Genomic DNA, 27,941 nt, shown 5'->3' with positions numbered 1-27,941 from the left:
GAGGTAGAATTTGTATACAGTGGAGTGCACAGATTTTAAGTGTGCAGTTCAATAAGTTTTGACAATTATAGACAGTACTCTCATGTAACTAACATCCTGAATGTTTTCATCCCTCCAAAAAGATTTTTTTATGCTCCTTTTCAGCCAATCACCACCCCATCTCACTAGAAATAACCACCTTTCGTTTTTGTCATAGTTTTACTTGTTTTTCAAGTTTATCTAAATGAAATTGTACAGTATCTAGTCTTTTGTGGCTCTTATATAATATTAACATAATATTGAGCTTTGATCATGTTATTGTATCAGCTTATTATTTTTTATTGTGATGTAGTTAATATTAGTATATGAATATACCACAATTTATTTTTTCATTTTTCTGCTGATTGACATTTGCATTTTCCCAGTTTTTGGTAATTATGAATAAAGCTATAATGAAATTCTTAACGCTCCACTTTTGTATCTTTCTGTCCTCACTTCTCTTGAAATCCAAATTATCAGTTATTTTTCTCTTACAGACTATAATTTTTGTGTCTGGTCTAAAAAATCCTTGCCTAATCCAAGGTCACCTTTGGATTGAACAGCTTTACATATGCTTTTTTGCCATTCATATCTCTTCTTTTCTGATGTCAAACTCTTTTGTGTATTTTTCTATTTTAACTGTATTTTTCCTCAACTATTGTTATATGTATTCTTGTATCCTTGGTATGTTTTGCATACAAGTTCTTTGTCAAATAAATATTTAAGAATATTTTCTCCCATTCTGTGGCTTACTTATTCATTTTCTTAATGATATCTTTTGGTGAGCAGAAAATTTAATTTTTTTAGGAAATCTGAATTATTTCCTCTTACAGATAATAATTTTTGTGTCTCTGGTATAAGACATCTTTGCCTACTCCAAGGTCATGCAGATATTTTCTTCTAGAAGTTCTGTAGGGCTAAGCTTTAGGTCAATGATCTATCCTGAATTAGTTTTAGCGTATGGTGTCAGCTAGGGGTTAAAGTTTTTTCCATGTGGCTATCCAGGTATTGAAAACTTTCCTTGCTCCACTGAACTGCTTTGGCACCTTCGATGAAAATGAAGTGACCAATTAGTGTGGCTCTGCTTCTGGACCCCATTCTATTCTTTTGACTTATTTGTCTATCCTATACCATGTTCTCTGCATTACCTTAATGAGGTTTGTCCTGTGTTTTTTTTGTTTTTGTTTTTGTTTTTGGTCCCTCTCATTGTGGCTACTTTTATGTCCTCCAGGTAGGTATTAGGTTCAGAGTTTATTTTTTGAAGTTATTACAACTTCCAAATTGCTCTGGATCTCAGTGTCTGTCTATAAAATAGGAAAAATAAGAACTCCCTTATAAGGTTGTTGGGAGAGATAAACAATCTAGTATGCCTTTAAAATGTGTTACAATTTAAAATAATAATTGTATGTTTAGTGTTGCATATTTTTATTCCACTTTTTGTTTTTCTTAATCTTAAAACATATTGTAATTTATGTTTACCGAAAACTCCAAGAAGGGTATGTGCCCTTAGTTTCAGATTGTGGGGACATCTAGTCTGTGGATTTGGGGGAAAAAAGGGTCTAAGATACCTGTAATCAGGAGTGATGGGTCTCTGACTCCTTCTTACTTACAGGAAACATGGTCTAGTGATGACAGCAATCCTTCCTGATATTTCTCTTTTGTCTGTTTTTTAAAAGGCAAGAACTACTAGAATTCTAATGCTTTATTCTTCCAGACCTTTTGATTTGATCTTTCTTTCTTTCTTACTTTCTTTTTTTTTCTTTATTTGCTGTGGCACCTGCTCTTTGCTGAATGAATAACCTTTGTTCTCCCTAATCCAAATCAATGACCTTTAGTACGGTTTTAATATTTGCTAAGTAACTCCTTGTTCCAAAGCCTGGATCCAAGGTCCCTGATAGATTTCTTCATCGGCTGAAAATGGTGGTGAGGAGCAGGGTTCGAAGTCAGAACTCTTCCTTTTACCCACACTAAAGTAGGCCAAATAATAACTTTTTTCCCTTCTGCACTCACTTGAGAGCAAATACCAAAGATGTATAGAAAGTGTACATTCTTTCACAGCCTTTTTCCTATTATTACCCAGTTCATACTACAGTTTTCATTCTCATTCCTAAATTGAAATTTTCTTTCTCAAGTTTAGAAGCAACTTTTTACTTTTTTTGGCTCTTGTGTTTACTAGATTGAAACTCCTTGAGCACAATTATTTGACTGTATTTATCTTAGTTTCAGATTTTAGCATCTAGCCAAATGCTTCGTATTTATTTCCTAAATGTCTGTTGTAGTAAATTTATTACAATCAAGTGCTGATACTGCACCAAAGACAGTGTCATAATAAACCAGACAGGCAATAATTGTTCATGATTTATTGATGACAGGGAATCAGTATTTATTTGTTGATTAGTTAAGTTTGGATACATTTTATAATTGAGTATCAGATGAATCAGGTATCCCTTTTCAAAAGCATATTAGAACCACTCATCTAGAACTCTGTAGAACAAATTATTAAAGTTTTAACTGTCTGTACCTTTTTCTGTAATGTTATCCATAAGATTGGGGCCATAGCACCTCATAATAAATGAAAGAGCCTTTTAAATGCTTGTAGTACTGAATTACTGTGGTGAGATTTCTGTATAGACTTATCGCAAATTCTGTCCTGTTCCAGTTTAGTGTTACAGCGAGGTGCCCGTGTACTTTAACAAGTTAGGTGAATAAACACAGTTTAAAAAAAAAAACAGACATGAAAATGAAGCACTAATGTCTTCTGATGCTAGATTTTCCATTACTCCTACTGATACGCTTATATAGAAATTGTTCCCAGGCCTGTGATTAATTCCTCTGTCCTGGAGCAAACTGGTAAGTCTTATTTCTTTTTTGGTAGAACTTGAACTTGCCCATTAAGTCTAAGACAGCTAGTTCTGGGGACACCTCTTGAAGCTTAAAGGAGGTAACATTAGGCTCCAAAAGAAAAAGGTAGCATACCACACATACCAGGTGGTAAAAATGTTGGAAGTATTACCAGGAGAGAAGTAACATAGATTGAAAACATAAATCCTTGAACAATTTTAGATAAACCACAGGAGCTAGATCCATAAATATTGTGGTGGGGTTAAGAATCTTCAAAATATCCTTAATGTAGATATTGATGTTACAATAAATATGTCTTCCTAAAACATTCCCCTAACTGTCCTGTAAAAATCACACTAAAATGAGTGTGTAGGGAACTGAGCTAGTATAATTTCCATTTCCAGTTTTGATTCTGAACATAAGACGATAGAGTGAGGAAGCAAGTTGTCTGGGATCACAGATTTGGAATAATATGGGCGATCTTTACTAAATGATTACATATGTCAATGCCAGCCTTTGCCTTGCATGGACACAGAGAAAGTGAAGTCCAACGGATCATAACGTTATCGCTGACTTCTAATCAGCATTCCCCCTCCCTGCCCTGCCCAGAGATTTAAATTTTCTATAAAGCTTTTAATGTTTTCAAGATTCAACATTAAGGTCTTTTTTACATTGTTTCCAACTAAATAAAAGTTCACCGCCTTCGCCCTGCTTTCCCGCTCCCATACTTAAAATATGGGAAGCTACAGCGTTTCTAGACAATCGCTAACGTCTCCGCCCCGCTGAATGGGAGAAACGGCAGTTCGGGAAGAAAAGCGGCTTCACCAGGGTTCAAAAAGAGGAACCCAGAGTAAGAGGTTACTCGTGAAAACAACAATTGGGCGGTTTAGGGGAGGAGCTTGGCGAGGCTAGGAGTCTTGCTTTAAGCTCTGGGGAGTAAGTTCGTAGGAAATTAGGCCGAGTGGGCGTGGCGCCCTGTGTCCGGTCCGCGCGCGCGTAGTGAACGTCGCCGCAGTTCGGCCCCTCGCCTTCTGGGACAGGGTTGTTCCCTCGTTGCTGCTGCGATCCACGGTGCGTGCCGGGGAGGGGATGCGGAGGGAGAGGCTCTGGCGAGGGTGGCGGGCGGGGAGGGGCAGGTTGGTGTCCGGTGTTGGCTTGAGAGGTTTGCCAGCCTGCAACTTCTTGGCCTTTTCAGTCGATCACTCCTGCGAGGGCGTTGTGTGTCTGTACCTTCGTAGGTAAACTTTCCCATTGTCAGACTCCAGGAATGACTTTTGAGAGAGTAATCTTTCAATCTTTCCATGTTTACGTGATGATTTATTCGCTCTTTATTCTCATCCACTTAGAAAGGGCCCCCTTGAACCTTTGGGGGAATAAAAAATACGTGCAAGTTATAGTACTGTACATCAAGTCCGCAGTTTAAGCAACTTCTGTTTCCCCTAAGGGTGTGAAATGCTGAAGAGACTCTATTTCACAGTCAAACTGGACTTTGTAGCCACTGAAAGACAGGACGTGTCCTCTCCGTTTACAAAGTCCCTTTGATATGCACGAGAAATATAAGCAAGTTTAAAATCATAATAACAGCAACAAAGTGCAGGAGGACATGGATTAGACACTGTGATATAATAATAGTTATAATTAAATTTAAAAATGCAGAGGGACATGGATTAGACCGTGTGATATTTTTATAGCCAGTTAATTGGAAAACTAAGAACGGAACTCCGTAGAAGGTTCTCCACCCTGAATCTCTAGAGGAAGCCATGCTTGAGTAAAAGAGAAGGGACTTTCTTTGCGAATGGAGGCCTCAGATAGTATTGTTATCTCGGTCCTGGGGAAGTGGAGAGAGGGGTGTCTTCCATTTCCCTCCTTCCTTTGAAAATAGTTCCAACCCTTCTTGGTAGTCCTGGCACCCCTTTTATCTTGTCCTGTTTCCCTGTCCCTGCTTTCTCTCTAAAGAAGTGTCAAGCAGACGCCAATCAAAAATTGTTATATGCCAGAAGGAAGCTTCCCCAGGCGCCCAGCTAACAGACTAGAGTCCTCAGGGCTCTAGACTACTGTGACTGCAAAGCTAGACACATGCTCTGCTTCTCCAGGGGACTTACAACCTGGGAGTAAGGCTGGTTTGGGGGCTTTGCTGTCCTCTGTCCAAAAAGAAAGGACCATATGTGTTAACCATTTCTGGTCACTTCTTAAAATCGGCTCACATTTGCGTATTGGTCTCTGTGGTGGACAGATGTAACTTTTCTAAGGGTTTTAGGAGGGGCGTTCTGTCGTCCCTGAGGCTGCAACCGGAAGTCAGCACAGTCCCCTGAACAGCCTCAGCCCACATCCCTCCAGAGCCACCAGCATTCTCCTCCCAGCATCTGGGCTCTGAAGTTTAGGAGGCCAACTCTGCAGTCTCCTCAGTCCCTTCTGGAAGTTCTAGAGCTCATAAGTAGCAACAAAAGGACATAGGTTATTTTTTTTCCTAATCTCATGGGTAGTGTTCTGTTGGTTTCAGAGAGTGTAAAATTGCCAAGTCATGCCCCTGCGGATGTGTGCCCTGCTTTTCTGTGCGTTTCACAATACCGAGAGAGAAGCCACAGTGAATCAAAGAACTTTGCTCTTTTTGGCCAAGAACCTGTAGAGAGAAGCGTAATATTCCTCGGCTGAGAGATGAAAATGCAACTGTGGTGACGTGGGGGGGGGGGGGGGCAAGATAGAAATGGGATTTGACAGAAAATTCTCCCAAAAGACCAGAGCTACCTGGGATTGTCAGCCTGAAAGTGGATACCACAAGTTAAACACCTGAGAAAACTGGGTTCTAGTGTTAGTCCTTCAATTGTGAATTTGGTCAAATTAGTAACTCTACCTCTCTGGGCCTCAGTTACCTTCTGTGTTAAAGGTGAAGAGAAATATTGTGGAGTGAGACAATGTGAAAGCTTGAAAACTGTAAAATTTTATGCTCAGTGCCTAGAACAGTGCCAGGCTAGGAGCTTATTTATTGACCCTATACTTAGAGTACTTCCCAGGCCCCGGGACTTTTCTCAGTACTTTACACTTTACTCATTTAATCCTCACAAGATTCCTGTGAGATAGCAGGTATTTTAAACTTCATTTTACAGGCAAGGTAAGTAGGCCCCAGAGAAGTTAAATCACAGCTCGTAAGTGACAGAGTCGAGATCCACTTGAACTCCAGAGTCTGTGTGTGCTCAACACTCTGCCATTTGTCCTATCAAAGGCAGTCACATCCACATTAGAGGACTGAGCCCTGCTCTCTGGTGAGACAGACTGAGGTAGTCTCTATTATACCAACCAATGAAAGCAACAACATGCTCTATGTTGCAATAACTTTTTTCTATAATTTATAACCAAGTTCCATATTCTACTCTGCTTACTTTACTTAGATTATTTCTACCTCACTCTGTGAATACTAAAGTCATCTCACATTTTACCCTCTTATCATTACTAGTATACTGTGCTCCTTCCTCCTGGTGACTTTTTGCAGTAAGAAGCTTTCGATAATTTCGTTTTGAGTGCAGTACCCAGCCATGATGCAGGGTCCAGGTAATTTAGTGGCAAATCAACTTCGGAAAAAACAAGTCTAGACCTGCAGCACCTTATGTTATGCTGTATATAAATGAGTCCTATCTCTTAATGTCTTACCTGTATTCCTCCTCACCTGGCCCTTGAGTGTGTTGTGAGTGGAAGATGTTTTTCCTAGGGAGGAGGCTCATGTACCCACAGAGTGTGATATCAGGGGCTCAGCATTGGCCTGTCTTCCAAAACTGCAGGCCAGAGGAGTTAAATCACATTTTTGGTGATTGAGAAACTCTGTGTGAGGTGAACTTTTATAAATTTTTTTAAATTATATTTTATTGATTATGCTATTATAATTGTCCAATTTTTTTACCCTCCCCCTCCCACCCACACTGTCACTCCCTCAGGCAGTCCCACACCTTTGTTCATGTCAGTGGGTCATAAGCATTAGTTCTTTGGCTACTCCATTTCCTACACTGTACTTTTCATCCCCATGGTTTTTCTGTAATTACCTATTTGTACTTCTTAATCCTTTCCCTTTTTCAGCCATTCCCCCAAACCCTCCTCCCATTTGGCAACCATGAAAATGTTCTCTGTATCCATGATTCTGTCTCTGTTCTTCCTGTTTGCTTAGTTTGAGTTTTAGATTCAGTTGTTGATATATATGTAGTTATTGCCGTTTTATTGTTCATAGGTTTGATCTTTTTCTTAAATAAGTCCCTTTAACATAATAATGGTTTGGTGATGATGAACTCCTAGTTTTTTCTTTTCTGGGAAGCTCTTTACCTGCCCTTTGATTCTAAATGATAGCTTTGCTGGGTAGAGCAGTTTTGGCTGTAGGTCTGTGTTTTTCATGACTTTGAGTATTTCTTGCCAATCCCTTTTAGCCTACAAAGTTTCTTTTGAGAAATTAGCCGACAGTCTTATGGGGACTCCTCTGTAAGTAACTAACTGCTTTTCTCTGGTTGCTTTTAAGATTCTCTCTTTATCTTTAACCTTTAGCATTTTAATTATGACATGTCTTAGTATGGACCTGTTTGTGTCCATCTTGTTTGGGACACTCTGTGCTTCCTGGACTTGCATGTCTATTTCCTTCACCAAAGTAGGGTAAGCCCTCGCCTGTGTTCTGCCCAGTGCCACCCAACATACGCTACAAAGGAATCTGCATATGGCTGCTACTTGTGCTGGTCTAGGTGGTTCCCATATGAAGCCAAGCCATGAACCTAGGCTGGCTGCTGCTAATGCCATACCTAGGGCCACTTAGCAAGAGGTATAGGGGCTGAGGGCTCACTGAGGCTCTCTGTTGCTTGTTTGAGAGGATTTAGAAAATGTGAAGCATGAGCTAAGACAAGCCATTCATATGGAAAAGCCACTGTTAACAGCTTGGGTGGGCCAGTAAAGTGGATGGGGCAGAGCCTCAGGGAATCGCTGGGGCAAGGCAAACAGTGTTAGCCAGGTTGATGGAATTTCTGTGTACCTGCCTTTTAGTTCTGTGGCTCTGTGAGGGAAGGGTTCAGAAAAGGAACAATGACCTCTGTCCACTGTTCTATTTGGGAGAAAATTGTCCCTAGCTCTTTCTCTGATGCCATACACTTCATTTCCTTCCCGTATGCCACTGGTGCCTTTCAAGCTACTACCCCAGTGCTGGAGCTCTGGGAAGTGAGTCTGAGTAAGTCTGTGTGTGGGTCCCTTAAGAGAAACTCCTTGGAAATCCAGCAGTTTCTTCCACTGGCTCAAACTCCACTGGTTTTTGCAAAACAGGCTTGCAAACGCAAGGTGAAAAGTTGGCATTTATGGTGCTTTCATCGAAGAAACAGCTTCTGGTTTTTGCAGCCAGAAGTTGTGGGGACTTATCTTCCTGGCACTGGAACCCTGGGCTAGGGGGTCTCGTATGGGACTGAAACTCCTTGCTCCTGATATATCCCTCCCGAATTTTTATCTACCACACATGAGTGTGGGACCAGCTTGTTCTGCATCTCCACCTCTCCTACCAGTCTGGATGGAAGTGGTTTCTTTAATTCCATAGTTGCTGGGCTTCCATTCAACTTGATTTCTGATGGTTCTGAGTGATGGTCGTTCTATAATTTAGTTGTAATTTTGATGTATTTGTGAGAGGAGGTGAGCCAATGTTTACCTACACCTCCATCTTGACCAGAAGTCCCCTCATTTTCACATTTAAAGAAGAAGTTTCTCATTGCTGTTATCCTCCAGCAGTTGATATCTCTGTGCTGGTTTCCCACCAACACTTCTGGAAGTCTTCCGCTTTTTTGTACTCTTTCCATACCAACTTTCACCGAGAAAACATTCCCCGAACTTTTATTCCATTGCTAAATAATGTTCATTCTGAGGACATTAGTAGAGAGACCTACAGAAACTGTTGTAGTTTTAAAATTATTGTTAAGTAGCAACAATTCCTACTTGATAAGCTTTTCTTCACTTTTTAAAAATTAACTTCATCACTGTTTCAGATCTCTTTACAGAAACATTAGGCTTAGGGATCCCTTAAATTAATTACTTCACTTGAGCTCTGAAGGATAGAGCAGTTTATTCATGATTTTCACCCCTCAGTACTGGAACAAGTGCAGATAAGCTATATGTTACCGAAAGTATTACTTGCACAGAGCATTTACCTGATATACTGTGCTTTCAAGATTACTGACTTGTGGAGGTGAATTAATTTATCATACGTATTTTATGTTGTTGTTGTTGTTGTTGTTGTTTTTTAAACCAGACTATATCATTTCTGTTTGCCTTAATCTTAGGAGTGCATTTTTGGCTAACCCTTTAAAATGGAGGTTACATAAGAAGCTTTGTTTTATCTGAAAAATGGGAATAATAATACCTACCTTGTAGCATAATTGGACAAGGAAAGAAGATACCAGATTTAAGGGTTACCCACAGTGCCAGCCAGAGAATACACATTCAGCCAGTGTTAGTTGAATCAGAATTAAGCAGTTTGCAGTCTCTTGAAAGACAGTGCAGTGTGGTTTGTGTATGAGATATGAGATCAGAGATGTGGGATTGTGCTTTAGCTTGGCTGCTTAACATATTTAATTCCCATTTTCTTCAAATGTAAAATCAATCTAGTTGTGAGGATTATAATATTATAGTTACAAAGATTATATAAAGCAATGCTCAAAGTACGTGACATAGTTGGACTTATAGTCGATGCATAAAATTAAATATATATGTATATTGTATGCTGTTAATATCACATTCATCAGTAGCACATTGACAACTATGTGATCAATAACAGAGTAGAGAAAGATATGTAGCTTTATAGATTATGGTAGGTGGATAAAATGATTAGAATATGACAGAGGTCATTTTAATATAATTGCATGCAGGGTCTGAGTTTTCAAGGCAGGAATGAAAGTTGCCTAGAAGAGACTGCACTCCATGCTAGGCAGCTTACATAGCCTGGATGTGAGAAAAGATGTGCGTTTATGTGAAAGAGATAGAAGAAGTAGATAGGAGAGATGATAATGGAACACAAAGAGGTTAAAATGCATGACTATCAGATAATGCAAGGAGTTTAATTTTTAAGATTTACCCTAAATTCCTAACCACTTTGACTTGAGTATCACCACTGTGCCCCAGCTTTCCTCCTGAGCACAGAGTTGTATTCAATTTACTCCTTCCATCTTTTAGATGGAAGTAGTACCTGAAGACTTATGTAAAGCTAATCCTCCTTCCCTTATTTCTTCGATGAAAGCACCATAAATGCCAGCTTTTCGCCTTGCGTTTGCAAGCCTGTCTTATGTTTGGCTGCATTATCCTGCTGCTGCTTCTCACTTGCACTGGTATGAATGATGACCCTGTCATGGTCATAGTAATGGTCACGATAAGCATGGAATAACCTTTATTGAGCGCTTTTCATGGGCCAGGTGCTGTGCTAAGTATATTCTACATGTTATCTCAATTAAATCCTGACAACAACCCAATAAGCTAGGCGTTATTACTAGAACCATGTTATAGAGGAAGACACTTAGCACTAGAGTGGCTAAATCTCTCCAACAAGGTTAATAACCAAATGGTGGCATTGGAATTCAGTGCCTGAGAACTTGGAATACTACTGAAATGACAGAAAGCTGGGAGGTTGGTTTCTAAAGTTTGAGGCATTCCCAACGAAACATTAATGATTCTACTATGTACATGTTTGATGTTTCTAAAGAGCTCAATCCATGAACTCTGATCTTTTGTGTCCAACTTGTGGTTCATCTTCGTGTATCACTGTAGTCTAGCTTTACAAAGTTTTGCCTATTTATTTTGCCCTGTAATACCCCCTACATTTTCATTTTCATTCTACTCCTTTGATGTCTTCAAGCTTAATGACATAGAACTAGAAAAAAAATACTGTTTATTTTGAAATTTTAGAAAAACTAAATGATTATTTTTTCTGTAAGTAACCCAAGATACTTTAAAGAACAGTATGGTTAACACTGCAATATAAGCAGACTAAGCTACCATGAACATATTTGGGATATTTACACCTGCTTTTTCTTATCTTGTCTACAATTTTTTAGGATTCCAGATCAAAGTTGAAAAAATGGTTGACACTGCTCAGCTAATGGAAAATAAAGTATTCATGGCCTTTACCTCTTATGCAACGATTATTCTTTCAAAAATGATGTTTATGAGTATTGCAACTGCATTCTATAGAGTGACAAGAAAGGTAAGAATTTTGAAGGATATATTTTCTTACTTTTAAGAGTTGGAATTCTGAAAAGAAATTTTCTTAATTTACTTCTTTTTTGTAGAGTGTAATGGCACATTATTTAACGTTGCAAATGACATCTGCAGTCATTTGGTATAGATGGAGTTAATATATTTATGGAACAGGTGCTTTCCCCCAGAAACTAGTAAATTTTTTTTTTAATTCTGGGTTTTACCTTTTGTCATACTGCTTCAGCATATGGGATTTCTGGAGGATCAAAGTTTTCAAGGAAACTTACCTGCAATTTTGAAGTTAATTTTTCCAACTAGAGTTTATAAAATAGTCATTTTCCAGATAATTAACTGGTGTTTTCCGCTCTGTTATCAAGGTTGCAGCTTTGGGGACAAAATTAAAGTTCTTATTCCCACAGTAGAGCTTCTTATGGGACAAGGCATTTGGATTTTGTAAACCTCTGACTTCTTAAGTGAATAATATTGCCACCCAGCATTGTAAGAATGATTTAAGAGGAAAATAAACCCCAAAACTGGAGGCATGGAGAAGGTGGCAGAAAGATTTGGAGCACATACCCTATACTCCAGCAAAGTGTATGACACAGTGAAGGCAGTTGAGCAACTCTACCTTGAAAAAGTTAAATGATTTTTATTGGTGTGGCTCCTGTATCCTATTCAGCAATTTATTTTTTTCCTTCTTTTTTTTTTGAAAACCACTTATTTCTCTCTCAATGCCTGTCCTGAATTTTGTCCTTCAGAGCCTTGCTTTAATCTGGAGGTCATAGTACTTGCTAAGGTATTTCATTGTACTGTCTGGAGGTGTAATTCCTTCCCCAGGGATATTTGCATTTTAATGGGGCGCATACCCACTTGTTTAAATCTCTAATGGGACGAGGTGTTGGAGCAGCAGGCTATAAAATAGCTGCCTACCACCAGGTCCCCACTGTCCTCCAGAAACATAGTGGCACCAAGGATAGCAGAAATGTGCCCTGTCTCATAAGGGCAGGACAAAGGAATTCAAATTTGTGGAGTGCTGGTGATGTGTGCCAGGCAGGTGTCATGATGCCCTTCATATGTATCAGATCACAGAATTGTTTCACATAATTGTTAGCACTATCATGTGACATCCTCATTGGTGTACTCATTTTATAGCAGAGCAGCGGAAAGTCAGAGGAGTAATTAGCTTGACCAGTGTTTCACATCAGTAAAGGGTGAGGTTGGGAATCAAATTCATATTTGCTTAAACTCAAATCTCACATACTTTCCATCATATTACAATTATTAATTTGCTCAAAATATATTTCTTGGCTGGCTATCTTGTGTATGCCAGACATTTATTTAGGAACAAGACTGACGTGAAGAGCTGATACTGTATCACATTCCTGCCCATCAGTCTCCTCAACATTTTTACCTGGAATAAATACTCATGTCACATTAAGAAAAATATAATATTTATGACATTTCTGAGTTTAAGGCTAATTTTATAGTTTGTATCTTTATTGTAAATTATTAAACAATGGCCATACTTAAATATTTTATAAGTACACATGTCAAGGTTCAAGGGATGGGGAAATCATTTCAGACAGCAGAATAATTATAGAAACAAATACATAAACAAATGAGGTCTGTCTGGAAAAAAATCCAGCCATTGTTACTATAAAAAGATTGTATTGTGTGACATCGATGTAACCTGGCAGCCAAGGAGAGTGGACTGGAATGCGCATGCATGAACGATGGTGACCTCACTGTACTAATCAGCAGGGGTGGTAGATGCTGTTGAGTGTGTACTGTGTGGCTATCACATTCAAAATTACTTAGCGAGTAGAGCAACGAATCTGCATCAAATTTTGTGTTAAGCTTGAACATTCCTCCATGAAAGCTATTCAGATGATTCAGAAGGCTTTCAGGGATGATGCAATGAGTGCAATGCAAATAAAAGTGTGGCACAAATGCTCCAGAGATGGCCAAGAATCTGTTGCAAGTGATCCATGTTCTGGGAGGCCTGCTACAAGCAGAACACCGGAGAATGATGAACACATGTGTATGGGCTGCAATCAACAAAGATTGGCGACAGTGCGAAAACTAAAGGTGATCTGGGAATTCCAAAAACTACTGTGTCCAAGATTTTGATGCAGGATTTTGGCATGAAATGTGTCATGGCAAAATTCTTTCTGTGGCTTCTGCTACCAGAGCAGAAGAAGCACCATGCTACAGTTGCTAATGACATGATTCAAACTGCTATCAATGAACCAGATTTCCTCAAGAAGTTCATAATCAGAAATGAATCATGGGTCTAGAGCTATGCATATGATCTGGAAACAAAGGCCCAGTCATCTCAATGGAAGTCACCTGGTTTTCCACATCCAAAGAAAGAAGGTGCAACAAAGCTGCTGCAAAATCAAGACCATGTTAACTGTGCTCTTTGATTGGGAAGGTGTTGTCCATTACAAGTACAGCCCTGCAGGCCAAACAATTAATAAGGATACTACCTCAATGTTCTCTGTCAGTTGAGAGGTGCAATATGACGAAAACAGCAGCAGCTGTGGGGAAACTGGTGATTGGCAGCTTCATCATGACAACATGTCCACTCATGCATCACCTCTTGTGTGGAGTTTTTTGGCAAAATATCAAATCACCCACGTGACTCAACCCTCCTACAGCCTAGATTTGGTGCCCTGCTACTTCCATCTTTTCCCAAAACTAAAATCACCTTTGAAAGGGAAGAGTTTTCAGACTGCCGATGAGATTCAGGAAAATATGATGGAGTCACTGATGGCAATTGGGAGAACTGTGTGAGGTCCCAAGGTGCCTGCTTTTGGAACGGGACTGAGGAGTCATTGTCCTATATACAATGTTTCTTGCATCTTCCTCAATAAATGTCTCTGTTTTTCATAGTACATGGCTGGATACTTTCTGCACAGACCTCATATGCCCTAGCACATGTTCTTGGCATTTATAAGAATGGAATCAACTTCTTATATTTCACTATATTATTCAACCCAAAGTTTCAGTTAAATAGAAAAAGAAAAGAGGTACACATATCTTAACAAAGTACAGAATACATTTCCTGTCCCTTGCTCTTCCAATATGGTTAGGAAGTAAACTTTATGATTTTCAGATGAGCAATCAATTGGAAATATTCATACCCTTGAGAGAAGATGCATGAATATCACTATGAAAAAATGTCAGTTCACCATAATGATAATCAACGATGACTTTGAATTATGTCCTCTTTTCTATTTTGCTTACTTTTCACTATTTTTACACATTGGTTTTTATTTAAGTTTTTATTTATGCTCCTCTTTTCAAAAAAATTTTGCACTGTTAATAAAAATTCAGATTTAAAATATAGGTGCTCTTCTCTCCTGGTGTTTGATCTATTGCTCCAAATTTTCTTTCTGTAGGGCCATTCTAGATGCCAGTTTCTTCTGTTAAAATGAAAATAATTTAGATAGAATATCACAATGTTATCTGGTGTTTGAAAGATACTTTTTTTTGGTATTTGGAATAGGTTTTTGCCAACCCAGAAGACTGTGCAAGTTTTGGCAAAGGAGAAAGTGCCAAGAAATATCTTCGGGTAGATGACAGAGTAGAACGCGTACGAAGGTAAACTCAGTATCTCCTGAAATTATTTACTCAGTTGAATATTTTAGGTCAAGGAGTTGACTGTGGATGTTGAAGTATTGTAGAAGAAGGAAGAAAAGTTGGTCCATATAATAATTACAGAAAATTAGGGATCTAGAAATCTTCAACTATCATTGCAATTACACCTATTGCCAATTTTGTTATACTTCCCTGCCTTTTGTTGGGGTTAATGACTTTATTCTGTGTAGGTATATATCAAAACTAATGATAGGTAGGTGTTAAAATAATAATGGTAGATTTTTTTTGCAATTTTGTTATCTTTCACCTGAGGTAAGACTGTCAACTTAATGTAAAAGGATGAAGAACTAGGTATTCTGCATAAGATTCAAAATATGAATGTGGGATATGTCTCTCTCCTCTCTCTCTCTCTGTTGTAGATATTATGTTTAATGTACTGAGAATTCAATGAACACTGAAATAAGCCAAGGTATCACCTACAGAGCTTCTTAAAAATACAATTAATGCACTTATTTTAAAAACACATTGAATTTTATTCTGTAGGTATATTTCTTAATTCTTATCATAAAGTCAGGTCAGTGAAAATTTTTTTAGCTTTACTGAGGTGTAATTGGCAAATAAAATTGGAAGAAATTTAAAGTATACAACATTATGTCCTGACCCATGTGGCTCAGTTGGATGGGTATTGCCCCTCAAACAAATGATTGCCAGTTTGATTCCTGCTCAGGGCGCATGCCTGGGTTGTGAGTTTGGTCCCTGGTCTGCGTGTGTAGGAGAAGCAACCATTCTTATGTTTCTCTCTCATATCTGTTTCTCTCCTCTTTCTTCCTTGCTTCCTTACTTTAAAAAATAAATAAATATTAAAGTATACAACATTATGAGTTGATATACATATTCATTTTGAAAGTATTCCTTCCATCGAGTTAATTTTAACACATCATCTAATAGATTTACCCCTTTCCTCTTCTCTCTCTCTCGGTTTTTTTTTTTTTTTTTTTTTTTTTTGGTGAGAACATGTAAGTTTTCTCTTAGCAAATTTCAATTATATAATATAGTGTTATCAGCTATAGTCACGATGTAATACATTAGATCCTCAGACCTTATTCATCTTTTAACTGAAAGTTTGTACCCTTTTACAAAATTCCCCTTATTACCTGCTCTACCCCCAATCCCTGGCAATCACCTCCTTATTTCTATAAGCTGGCTTTTTTTCCCCCCTTAAATTTTCCCCATATAAGTAATACCATACAACATTTGGTTTTCTCTGTCTGGCTTGTTTTACTTAGCATAACGCCCTCAGGTTTACTCAAGTCATTGCAAATGACAGGACTTCCTTTTTTAAGGCCGAATAATATTTCACTGTAGGTATGTACTTCTTTATCCATTCACTCATTGTCAGATACAGGCTATTTCCATAACTTGGCTGTTATGAATAATGCTACAGTGAACATGGGAATACATACATCTCTTCAAGACACTGTTTTCCTTTCCTTTGCATATATACCCATAGTGGGATTGTTTGATCATACAGTAGCATGGTTGTCGGGAGTTAGGTTCTTCCATGTGATTTCAAGGAAGCATTCCAAGAACCCATGCGTGGGAGATGGTGGTGTGGCAAGGTTTATTCGTGTGGAGATAGAAGCTGCCCTCTGGGTTTCCAGTGTCCCATCTCCATCTGTCCAGCCATGGAAATAGTCCAACCATGTCCTCAGCAAGGCCAAGAGGAAAGCCAATGTTCAGAGTTTCTGCTCCATATTACAGTATAGTTCTTTTGAGGCCACAAGTGACTGCTATGTGGCGTCAGCCCCCATCCTGGCAGCTTAGCTGGTTCCAGGCTGCTCCAGTGGCAAAGTTTACATGGTTGCTAGAGAGCTTAGTCCTTTTGCAGCCCATGCCATCTGCTGCGGGCCCGGAGGCTACCCACATGGTCATGTGTTCCCAAGCTAGAGAGTGCGTGAACAAACTGGTGAATGCATCACCACTTAGGCAGGAGAAGCTTCTTTGTTTCTTGGGATTACATTAGCTTGGATGGGGGATGGACCGTGTACTTTTTCAAAATGACCAGTGAACTTCCCAAGCTTCTGCAGGCTTTGGATGGGCCCACCTCCAAACCAATCCCTTTTGTTCCAAGCTAGACTGATAGGCCTCTTTGGTCAAGTGCCTTCCCTGCATTCTTTTGACTTCTATGGTTCATGTGCTTGCTTTCCCCTGGACCCTCCTCCCCGCCCCTAGCAGTCTGATGCTTGAAGAGGAAACGAGGAGTGTTAATCTTGAAGGAGAAGTGCTGTGGTCCCCTGGGGTGTAAAGCTGTAGCTGCCTGGCTAGCAAGCAGGCTTATGTTCCCCAGTTTATTAAGCTCAATGTCTAGTTCCTTTGTTCTCTTTCCTCAATATCTAGCTAAACACTGATGGTAACTGTAGAGCTGTTATTAATTTATTGAAGACCCTCTATACTGTTTTCCATAGTGACTATGCTAGTTCACGTTCCCCCCAAAAAGTGCACAAGGGCTCCCTTTTCTCCACATCCTTGACAGCTTGTTATTTCTTGCCTTTTTGATAATAACCATCCGAACAGATCTGAAGTGATGTCTCATTGTGGTTTTGATTTGCATTCCTTTGATGATTACTGATGTGGAGTACCTTTTCATGTATCTGTTGGCCATTTGTATGTCTTTGAAAAAATTGTCAATTTAGGCCCTTTTCCTATTTTTAAATTGGCTTTTTTTCTTTGCTATTGAGTTGTATGAGTTCCTTGTATATTTTGTGTATTAACCCCTTATCAAATATGTGGAATGGGGGTGAATTTTCCCCCATTCCATAGTTTGTCTTTCCATTTTATTGATGGTTTCCTTTGGTGAGCAGAACTTTTTAATTTTGAGCAGTTTGTTTATTTTGCTTGTGTTGCCTTTGTTTTTGGTGTGAGATATATATATGAAATCATTGCCAAAACCCATGTCAAGAAGATTACCTTCTATGCTTTCTTCTGGGAGTTTTATGGTTTTAGATCTTATGTGCAATTTTTAAATCCATTTTGAGTTGATTTTTATATACAGTATAAGATAAGGTCCAGTTTCTTTCTTTTGCCTTTGAAAATCCAGTTTTTTCCAACAAAATTTATTAAACAGAAGCCCTGTTGGCTTTGAGAGCCAGGTGATCCAAGGACCTGTCCCTTGTACGTAGGTATAAAAGATGGGGCACAGAAGTGTGTGCAAGCTCCTTCCAGGGAGACGCAGGAGACTTGGAGTGGGCCTCCAGGGGAGGGCAGGGGTGTGTGCGCCAGCTTCTCCATCTTCAGGAAAGATTACCGCCAACCACCAGATGTGGGCTAAATTAGAAACCTGACCATCAGGCAGCAGCTTTCAAAGGGAGCAGGTGGACCTTTTTCAGCAAAAGCCTGGGAGATGGACGATTTTGCCTGATCCCTCTGCACTGATTTCTGGAGACCATAGCCTCCCTCAGCAAGTGCTTCTATGACCATGAACAACTCCTCCTTTGTTTGCTACAGTCTCATGGATCTCATGGACCCGAGGCTCATTGGCTCACAGTTAGATGCGTTGGGGACCCATCTGTCAAGTGATAGTGGGAATCTTAGAAGTTGGGCTGCTAAATATGGAGTCCAAACCCTTCAATCCTTAGGAAGAAGCTGGAAGTTGAGAGTCCCTTCCGAACCATGGCACTGTGCTAAGGGTAAAGTTTATGGTCAGAGTGTCATCTCTCAGCCGTTCTTACCTACTGCGATGGGGATATTTTTTCATTCACTGGATGTATAGGAGGGGCTCAGCTAGTTTCTGGGTTTATTTCAGAGGTAATTGCTCCGTGTGTGGCTCTACATTTGGTGTGTCTCTGGAAAGAGGGGAGTTCAAAGCCTCCTATATTGCCATCTTGGTTGATTCGCAAGCAAACTTTTTATATTGAGGTTGTGTTGCCAACCCATGAGTCACTGTTTCCTAACATGTGAAACAAAAGTTATATGCCATCTTCTCATGTAGTATTTTCTAATGCTTATCCAAACTGGTACAATTCTAGGCATATTTCAAGGAATAAATAATATTATATAAAATTAAAGAAACAATGAAGAGTTTTACTAGCCATACTTAAACAAACAGATGTTTTGTGGTGCAGAGTTAAGATAGGAATCATGAGTGTATTTGATGACTCTCCCTCAGTTTGGTGAGTATGAAACGGAGGGTGAAGAAGAGACTGAGGGAAAAGAGTTTTACTTCTGTATTTCAGGAATCAGCTAGAAATTCTTCCCCACTCTTCCTGCCCAGTTCTCTCACCTGCCCCATCCCCATGTGATTGGACTTCTAAAGGAAAATTCCATGATCTAAGTTGATCTTCTAGTTTGATTGTAAACGACAAATAAATTTTAGTGAAATAATTGACCTGAGTTGTGAAATGAGACAGTATCCTTCAGGAGGTGCAGCAACTGTGTGCACAGCACCCCCTGGTGGTTAGGCACTGGCTTTTCATTATGGCAAGAGAGGAGACAGTCTAAGAAAAATGACAATGCCCAGTTTCCAAGTTGTGTTTCTGAGACATTATTGTTCCTGTCCAATGTTCCTAATAATAGCTCACTTTTGGAGATAATTTTTAGGGAAAGAGTTTTCAGTGCATCCCATAGACTTTTAAAAAAATTGTTCTTAAAACTACTTGCACTTATGACTGTAAAATTGATATTAGCATATTCCAATGGCAGGGACTTAATGAGGCTACAAATGAAGTAAAAGGTATGCTTTCAGGTATGCAATATTGATTAAGCTAATAATACACATATGGAACAATTAATTAAAAACATAAGGTGATATGTATTAAAATGATAAGGTAAGTGGCCTAAAGTGAGTTATTTACATTCTGGACAGACAGAAATCAGTGATGATTAGAAAATATTTTACATATGTATTTATTTAATTCTATCTCTAGAATTGTTCTAGAAAGAATTCAAGACCAAATACATTCAATACAACAAGATAAGAAGCAAGTTGTAAGGTAATCAGGGCAGTTTGAAAAGTAAAGGGAATCATCTTAAAAAAGGCTTGGATTTGGGATTAAGAGAAAGAAGAGGTATTTAGTTTATACCACCTTCAAAGGTAGAAAACACTCAGTGTGCAGTGGCGTCTAAGTGGCACTGGCTGGGGATTCTGTCAAGGGCCTGAAGATGCATAGGCTAGGAGCTGAATGAGATGCCCGAACAAAGCATTTATTGAGAGATTATTGTGTGTCTTATCACTGTCACTTATTCTATTGGGATGATCTAAAAGACCTTTAAGACTTTGAGAATTGTCAGGGTGTGGCCAACCACAAAAGAAGCTTCACACCTGACTCTTCCTGACTACCTTATCTCAGCTAAAGCTCTTCCCACGTAGCATACAGCAGTGTGTCCAAATTCCCACAAAGATATTTTCCTGCCCTGGAAGACTTGAAAACTTTTCCCCCCAAAATAAGACCAACATTCACATAATAATTAGAGAATAATATAAAGCAGTCTGTCATTAGATGCTAAGTTGTGGGGCATGAGGTAGAAGTTTATAGGGTATTTAGGAATATTTCATTAGGGAAGAATTTGAAGGATATTAAGATTTAGAAAAAGGAAGAGGAGAAAAAGGATCATGTCCGTTCGGGAAAATATCTTTGTGGGAATTTGGACACACTGCTGTACGCCGTGTGGGAAGAGCTTTGGCTGAGATAAGAGAGTCTGGAAGAGCCTGGTGTGAAACTTCTTTTGTGGTTGGCCACACCCTTACAATTCTCAAAGAAGAACGGCAGCTCTGGTACAGGGCATGCTGATACTGAGATCCAAGTGGTTCTGATCTGAGACAGGGAGGTATGACTGGAGTGTCATGAGCATTAGAGCAGGACTAGTGGGAAGGTCGGCCACAGAAACCAAGGGACACCTGTCCAGAGGAGAGGGGAAAATAGGATCCTGAATCATAGGGCGGGGGAATAGACCCCTCTAGAAAGACAGATGTCCACCAGTAATAAATTTGGTAGAAATGACATGAAAATGAAGGAAGCTTCCCCTCTAGGATGAGTTCTGTCATTTGAGCAGAGAAAGGGTTACAGTGCAAGGGTAATAGTGAACTCCAGTGGGTGCTCACTGGGAGAGCTGGGTAAGCGCATCGTTGGGCCAGGGGCTCAAAAGGACAGCATATAAAATGGCACAAATTAGCAAAGAGTATGAGGGTCTGTTGAAAACAGACCTTTCCAGGATAATAAGGAATATTATCTGTGAGAATATTTTGAGGGCTGAAGACAGGGAAAGAAAATTGAAGAAGAGAAATAAGATTAAGAGAGAGAGGAGGTAAGAAAAAATGAAGAGACCATTAAGGTCAAAGGAAGCCTTGTGCCTGACCTTCTTTCTCTCTACTCCCACTGAAGCTTATTACCCCTTCTTGTCCTTGGCTTTCTACCCTGTTTTAACACTGAACTCTATTTTTCAATCACTTAATAATAGATTTAGAAGTGAATTGATTTTCAAAGGGTCTTCCTTTTAAAAATTCTTCCCCAAATTTGAAATATTTGTCCTTTTAGAATGTTGCAAAGGGGAAAACTAGCATGCCCACAACCGGAGGTGAAGATTTATCTGTGGTCCAGCAGAATTCAGAGGACCAAGACAAATAGCCCTGGTGAAGAAGGCCCTTCTTTAGTAGACAACAGTATTTCTGTCCTTTCTTTCCCACTTCATTCTCAGGAGCCCTTGGGTTGTTCCATGAAATAAAGGGCCAGAACACTCATATTTTTGTGTCTTTGCTTTTATTCAGGAACAGGTAGTGCTTTATTTAAATCTTCAAAACTCTTATTACTGTCATATCTTTCATACCTTTAGGTTGTCATCATCTTTGTCAGGCAACCTTAGAGATAATCTATGGAAAACAGTAGAAAGAAAAGGAGGGGAAGATAGTGGTGATCACTGAGTACACAGTTTGTCACTGTTCTAATTTTTGCTGAAAGAAAAGAGAGTAACGTAAAATAGAAATGTTTTTCATTTGAAATATGTATCAATAGCTGGTAAATTCTGTAAAATCTTAATTCCTACTATAGATTCTTTTTTAAACCTTTATTTATTTTTTAATTATTTTCAAGATCCATTATAGAATATTAAAAAATTTAAATCCATTGTAAAGTCTCGACAATTAAAACAACATGACACCAGCGCAGAAATAATCAAGTAGATGAATGAAATAAAATGAGCATTGTAAAAACAAATGTATACATCTGTCTAACAATGTAATATATGATTAAATTGGTATTTCAAATCAATGGGGAAAATAAGGCTTATTCAACAAATAAAGTGCATGGACCACTATTACTTGAAATAAAACAAATATAGAGCCTTATTTCACACATTATACAAAAAATATTCAGGTGAGTTAAAAATCAATATGTAAAATCTAAGGAGTTTTAGAAGAAAATACAAAATATTTTTCTTACACTGAAGTAACATATTCAAACCCAAAAGCTATAAAGTAAGATATTGACAATATGACCATATTAAACATTTAAGACTATATAGAAATATACGTATAAAAAAAGTTAAAGGACAAGTAATAGAATAGGAAAGTATTTCCAACACATCTTAAAAAGGGTTAATAGTTTTGTTTTTTTTTAGGGAAAAATATTCTACAAAGATTTAATCAAAAAATGGATAAAGAATACCAAAAAGTAATTTAAAGCTTTTTAAAAACAATAGAAATAGGCCAGAAATACACAAAAACAGGTTTAGTTTCAACAAATAATAAAGTAACAATTAAAATAACACATCATTGTCACAATCAGATTAACAAGTACTCAAAATATTGGTAATATCAAGTATTGGTGACTGTGAAAGGAACTGGGTATTCATAGATTCTTTTTCTTCATTTTCTAAAAGCAGTCCTGTTAGTATATTTTGCAATGCTCGTTTGGTGGAAGTGTATTCTTTTAGCCTTCTTTGGTCTGGGAAACTCCTTATTTTGCCTTCCATTTTAATTGAGAGCTTTGCTGGGTGGAGCAGTCTTGGTTGCAGGCCTTTGCTTTTCATTACCTGGAATATTTCTTGCCATTGCCTCTGGCTTGTAGTGTTTCTGTTGAGAAGTCAGCTGCTAGCCGTATTGGGGCTCCCTTCTGTGTTACTACCTCTTTCTCCCTTGCTTCCTTTAGGATTCTCTGTTTGTCTTTGTTATTTGCCATTTTAATGATGATGTGTCTTGGAGTAGGCCTCAGTGGGAACCTCACTGGGTAGGTTCCTTGAGTAGGAACCTCAGTGGGTTCCTCTTGAATGGGACCCTCTGTGCTTCCTGGACTCGTGTGACTCTTTCTCTCTTCCAATTAAGGAAGTTTTCCATCATTACATTTTCAAACAGGTTCTTTATACCTTCCTCCTCTTCTTTTCCTTCTGGTATCCCGGTTATACAGATATTATTACGTTTCAGGTTGCTCTGCATTACCCTCAATGCTTCTTCATTCTTTTTGAGTCTTTTTTCATTTTTTTGCTCTTTCTGGGAGCTTTTTCTACCTTATTCTCCAGCTCACTTATTCGATCCTCTGCTTCATCTATCCTGCTTTAGATTCCTTCTACTGTGCTCTTCAATTCAGAAATTGTATTCTTCATTTCCTCTTGTCTCTTACTGACAGTTTCTATGTCCTTTTTCATGCTGATCTATTTGCAGTAAGTTCCTTGTAGTTTCTCTGTAGTTTTTTGTAATTCTCTCTGAGCTCACTGAGCTCAATGAGCTTCCTTAGAACTGTTGTTTTGAACCTCAATATCTGATAGTTTACTTGCCTCTATTTCATTGAGTTCTCTTTCTGGGGATTTCTCCTTTTCCTTTGACTGAGGGGTGTTTCTTTGTCTTCCCATTATTTGTGAGACTCTTCTTTTTCACTTCTGCTTCTTAAATTGATCTGTCTTGATTTCCTAACTTTGTGGTGTGAACTTCTATGGTAGGAGACCACTGGTTTTTCTTTCTGGATCTCCCTCTGATGATGTTAGATGCTGACCCTGTCTGACCTTAGGCAGCCTGTTTGGAAACTTCCAGGAATCTACTGTCTGTGGCTGTCTCCTTCAGCTGTTAATCTAGTCACTCTGCACTCAGCAGGCCTGGTTTAGAGACACCACAGGGCGGGGCAGAGTCCCTCCTGGGGGTGGGGTTATGGGGTCCTGTCACACTGCTGCCGCCCAGGGGCGTGATCTGCCTGAGCCAGATGGCTGCTGCCGCATGGGGGATGAGTCAGCACCCGGATCCCACCAGCTACTCTCTCCATTCTCTCCCCGAAGCCTCCATCCGCAGTCTCTCCTCAAGAATCTCCAGATCACTCTTCACCCGCTTTAGCCAGGGATCTACTATCTGTGGCTGCCACTCTGTACTCAGCTGGGCCGAGTCCCTCCTGGTGGTGGGGCTATTATGTCCTCTTACTGTGTTGCCACTCGGTAGTGGTCTCTGCCTGAGCAAGATGGCTGCTGCCGCATGGGGAATGAGTCAGCACCGAGATCCCGCCGGCTACTCTCTCAGGTCTCTCCACAAAGCCTCCTTCCCCAGCCTCTCCTCTGGCGTCCCTAGCCCACTCTGCCCCCGCCTTTGCCAAAGCCCAGGGTAAGTGCAAATAAAAATTTATGCGTTGGCCCTTTAAACCGCTTTTTGCCTCTCCAGCCACCGCCTGTCTCTGGCAGAGAGCAACCCTGCTGCTTTTCACAGCTGACTGTTACCTGTGTACTATTTGGGCTCTGGTGCTGTAGGCTGGAGATCACCACTTATGGTTTAGACCCTGCTCTTCTCAGGGGGATCCAACTAGCTGTTTCAATATCCTTCCAGTGCTACCGCCTGTGTGCACCCTGCCCACCTTCTCGAGTCTCTACTGCACTCCTTACCAGTTAGGTTGTGCTAAAGCTGATTCTTCTGTCTGTGCGAGGTTATAAGGCTCTTCTCTCACTATTGTTCAGTTTGTTCCAGGCTATTTCTCCATGATTTAGTTATAATTACAGATTGGTTCTGGTAGGAGGTCAGTGAGACTTCCACCTTCACTCCTCCACCATCTTGATTGTTCCACCTCTATTATTGATTCTAAAGCAATTTTTAAGTCTGGAGACATAAGAAGGAATATCAGATTAAAAAAAATAAGTACTTAAAAAATATATCAAGCCCTGGCTAGGTAGCTCAGTTGGTTAGAGCATCATCCTGTTATGCCAAAGTTGCAGGTTCGATCCCAGTCAGGTCACACGCAAGGATAAACCAATGAATGCATAAATAAGTGGAACAACAAATTCTCTCTCTCTCATCAATTAAAAAAAATCAAGTCAGTAACAGAGGTCCCTTGTATTTATATTCCTAACCAGAGAAACCCAAGGTGCGATGAATTGGAGGAAAGCTTATGGCTAAACCATGCTTTTTACTTTCTTCTAGCTGTGTTATAAAGATAAAACTCGGGAAACATATCTTTCTTTTTGTTGTCTATCATTTTTGTGTGTTCTTTCTACTTTGCCCCTCAGTTTAGCTAATTACTTTTGTAATTTGAGGATACATTGGCTAAAATATTACCCATATTTGAAAGGCTAGTTATTATTCTGTTATTTGGATAAGAGCTTGAGATTCCTTTTAAAAAAAAAATTTATTTATTTATTTTTAGAGGAGAAGGGAGGGAGAAAGTGAGGGAGAGAAACATCAATGTGTGGTTGCTTCTCATGCACCCTCCGCTGGTGACCTGGCCTGCAACCCAGGCATGTGCCTTGACTGGGAATCAAACCAGCGACCTTTGGTTCAAAGGCCAGTGCTCAATCCACTAAGCTACATCAGCCAGGGCAAGAGTGTGAGGTTCTTGAAATTAAATTGGTAAATTAATTCTTGACAACTTGTCATTTGGGTGAATGAACAAGTATTGTCTCAGTAACCATTCTGCAGACTGACAGAAGTGAAGGAGGAGCCTTCAGAAAAATCATAACCAAAAGGATTATCTTCCTTTGGGAGGAAGACTTTTTATAAGAAGGATCTTGAATTGCTATTGTATGTACCCTGGAAGAAAAAATATTTCCTATCTGTAAAAACAAAGTGAGTTTTACTGCATAGATGCAGATTCAGTACTCTTAAAAGCTCAAAGTGCTTTCTTTGGTGTATGTTGAGATACACTAAAAATAAAAAGAAACACAAATAATGAGACGGTCCAAATAAAAACTGGGTAGGTAAGGAAGCAAAGCAATATGAGAGAAAGAAAATGAATCATTCTTTGAGTTTTTAGGATTCATGAACACATATTTAGTTGTAGAAGAAGGGGAAAAATGAATATATGTCTGCTGATTTTAAAATTTGTATTTTACTAGTCATCTTTTTCCACAGAGCCCATCTGAATGACCTTGAAAATATTGTACCATTTCTTGGCATTGGTCTTCTGTATTCCTTAAGTGGCCCAGACCTCTCAACAGCTATCCTGCACTTCAGACTCTTCGTTGGAGCACGGATCTACCACACAATTGCATATTTGTTACCCCTTCCTCAGCCAAATCGTGGTTTGGCTTTTTTTGTTGGTTATGGAGTTACTTTTTCAATGGCTTACAGGTTGCTGAAGAATAGATTGCTCCTATAAGGAGAATCATGCAACTCATCCAATTATTTTCTAAGAATTCTGTACTTCCAATTTATAATGAATACTTTTTAAGATTTTTAAGTGGGAGGCAACAGAGAAATTAAGATGGGGAAAGCCTCGTCTGAATATTAACATCACTGATATCCTTTATTCTTGTGCTATATTTGTGCTAGAAGCTTAATGTAACACTTAAATCTTTTGTCTTATTCTTAAAATACTTTGTTGTAAATTTTGATTGCAATCTGTAACATTCAGTCACCATTTCATATTTTAAATCTATAAAAAGAGTGAGTGCATATATGAGAAGTTAGTATTTCAATATTGCTGAAATAGGTATATGAAATAAAGGAGTTAAAGAATAATTTGGTTTGATTTTACACTTCCCAACTTGTATTTTCAAAAGTTTCAAACCTGTGGAAAAGTGAGAAAGTCATACAATGAACCTATATATGTCTTTCACTTAGATTTACTAATTTTTAACATTTTGCCATATTTGCTTTAGTTGTATCGATGTTTTTTTCTGAACAATCTGAGGGTAAGTTGCAGATATCAATATACTTCATTCTGAAATGATTCACCATGTGTTTCCTTTGGACAAGACAATCTCTACATAACCATTATACCATTATCACACCCAAGAAATTTAATATTAAAATAACATTAATTAATATATATGATTCATATTCAAATTTCCCCAATTTTCTTAATAATGTCCTTTATAATGGCACTATTTTTGATCCAGAAATTAAACAAGAACCACACAAGCATTTTGTTATCATCTCTATTTAGTTTTCAATAAAATAAAAGAGTTCTTTAACTTTTTCTTCTTTGCTTTTTATGACCTTCCCACCTTTTGAGGAGGGTAAACTGGGTGTTTTACAGAGTGACGCTTAATCTGGCTTTATTATTTCTGTTGTTTACTCATTTTTAGACTCAGATTACACATTTTTGGTGATGCTGTGTCTCTCACATTACAGCACATCAATAGGCATATAATGTTGGTTTGTTCCATTATTGGTGGTGGTAAATTTGATCACTTTAGTAAGGTATTATCAATCAGCATTATCAATTGTAAAGGTATATTTTTATCTGTATAATCATGCGGGTTGTTAAATTGAGAATTTGCAAATCCTGCTCTCCTATAAACGTTCACCTAAATGGGTTTAGTATCTAATCCTGTTCACTTGGTTTCTACATAAAAATATAAGTATATAAATATAAAACTTTATAAAAATTATATAAGTATACAAATTTAATGTATACTTATATATACATAATGTATACTCACATGCTATAAACACACAAATTTATCCACACAAATTTAGATTTTTTAGTCTTAATTGGAATTATGTGTACTTAAACCTTTATAATAAAGTATGATCTTTTAAAATAATATTTTCTTGTACGTGCTGTCCAACTTATATTAATTATTTGTTTTCATTTCTACCTCTTGATTAGTCTTAATTTTAAATACATGTTTCTTAAGTAGCACTTTTAGTGGCTCTCATAATTGTTCATTTAGGTTTATCAAACAAGAGAGAAGTTATTGTGTAATATTTTAGATTTCATAATTTAAGTAATTCTTAAGTCCAAAAGCAAAACCTATGAACAATTGATATGGAGAATTCTGAACAAATATCTCGTCACTTCTTTTCCTAATGTTAAACGCAGTTCTGTATATCATGAGTGTTGGCTTCAGGGAAGTTTTGTGGTTAATTAATAGACAAGTCCAAAATTCAAGGA

General features: G+C 38.5%; 1 protein-coding gene across 1 annotated transcript; it reads left to right on the top strand.

Annotated features, from left to right (window-relative positions):
- Positions 1-3,846: 3,846 nt before the first annotated feature.
- On the top strand, positions 3,847-27,582 carry MGST1 (microsomal glutathione S-transferase 1). The gene is made up of 4 exons (XM_054591391.1): positions 3,847-3,930; positions 10,905-11,053; positions 14,558-14,652; positions 25,952-27,582. Exons 2-4 carry the CDS (start codon positions 10,928-10,930, stop codon positions 26,196-26,198), a joined length of 468 nt encoding a protein of 155 aa, XP_054447366.1. The 5' UTR covers positions 3,847-3,930; positions 10,905-10,927; the 3' UTR covers positions 26,199-27,582.
- Positions 27,583-27,941: the final 359 nt, after the last annotated feature.

Source organism: Pteronotus mesoamericanus, unplaced genomic scaffold, assembly GCF_021234165.1.
Source record: "Pteronotus mesoamericanus isolate MK-2021 breed Mesoamerican mustached bat unplaced genomic scaffold, CSHL_Meso_final scaffold_21, whole genome shotgun sequence".
In the NCBI taxonomy this organism is placed as follows: Eukaryota; Metazoa; Chordata; class Mammalia; order Chiroptera; family Mormoopidae; genus Pteronotus; species Pteronotus mesoamericanus.
The sequence above is the reverse complement of the archived record's forward strand: the minus strand, read 5'-3'. Positions and strand labels throughout refer to the sequence as shown.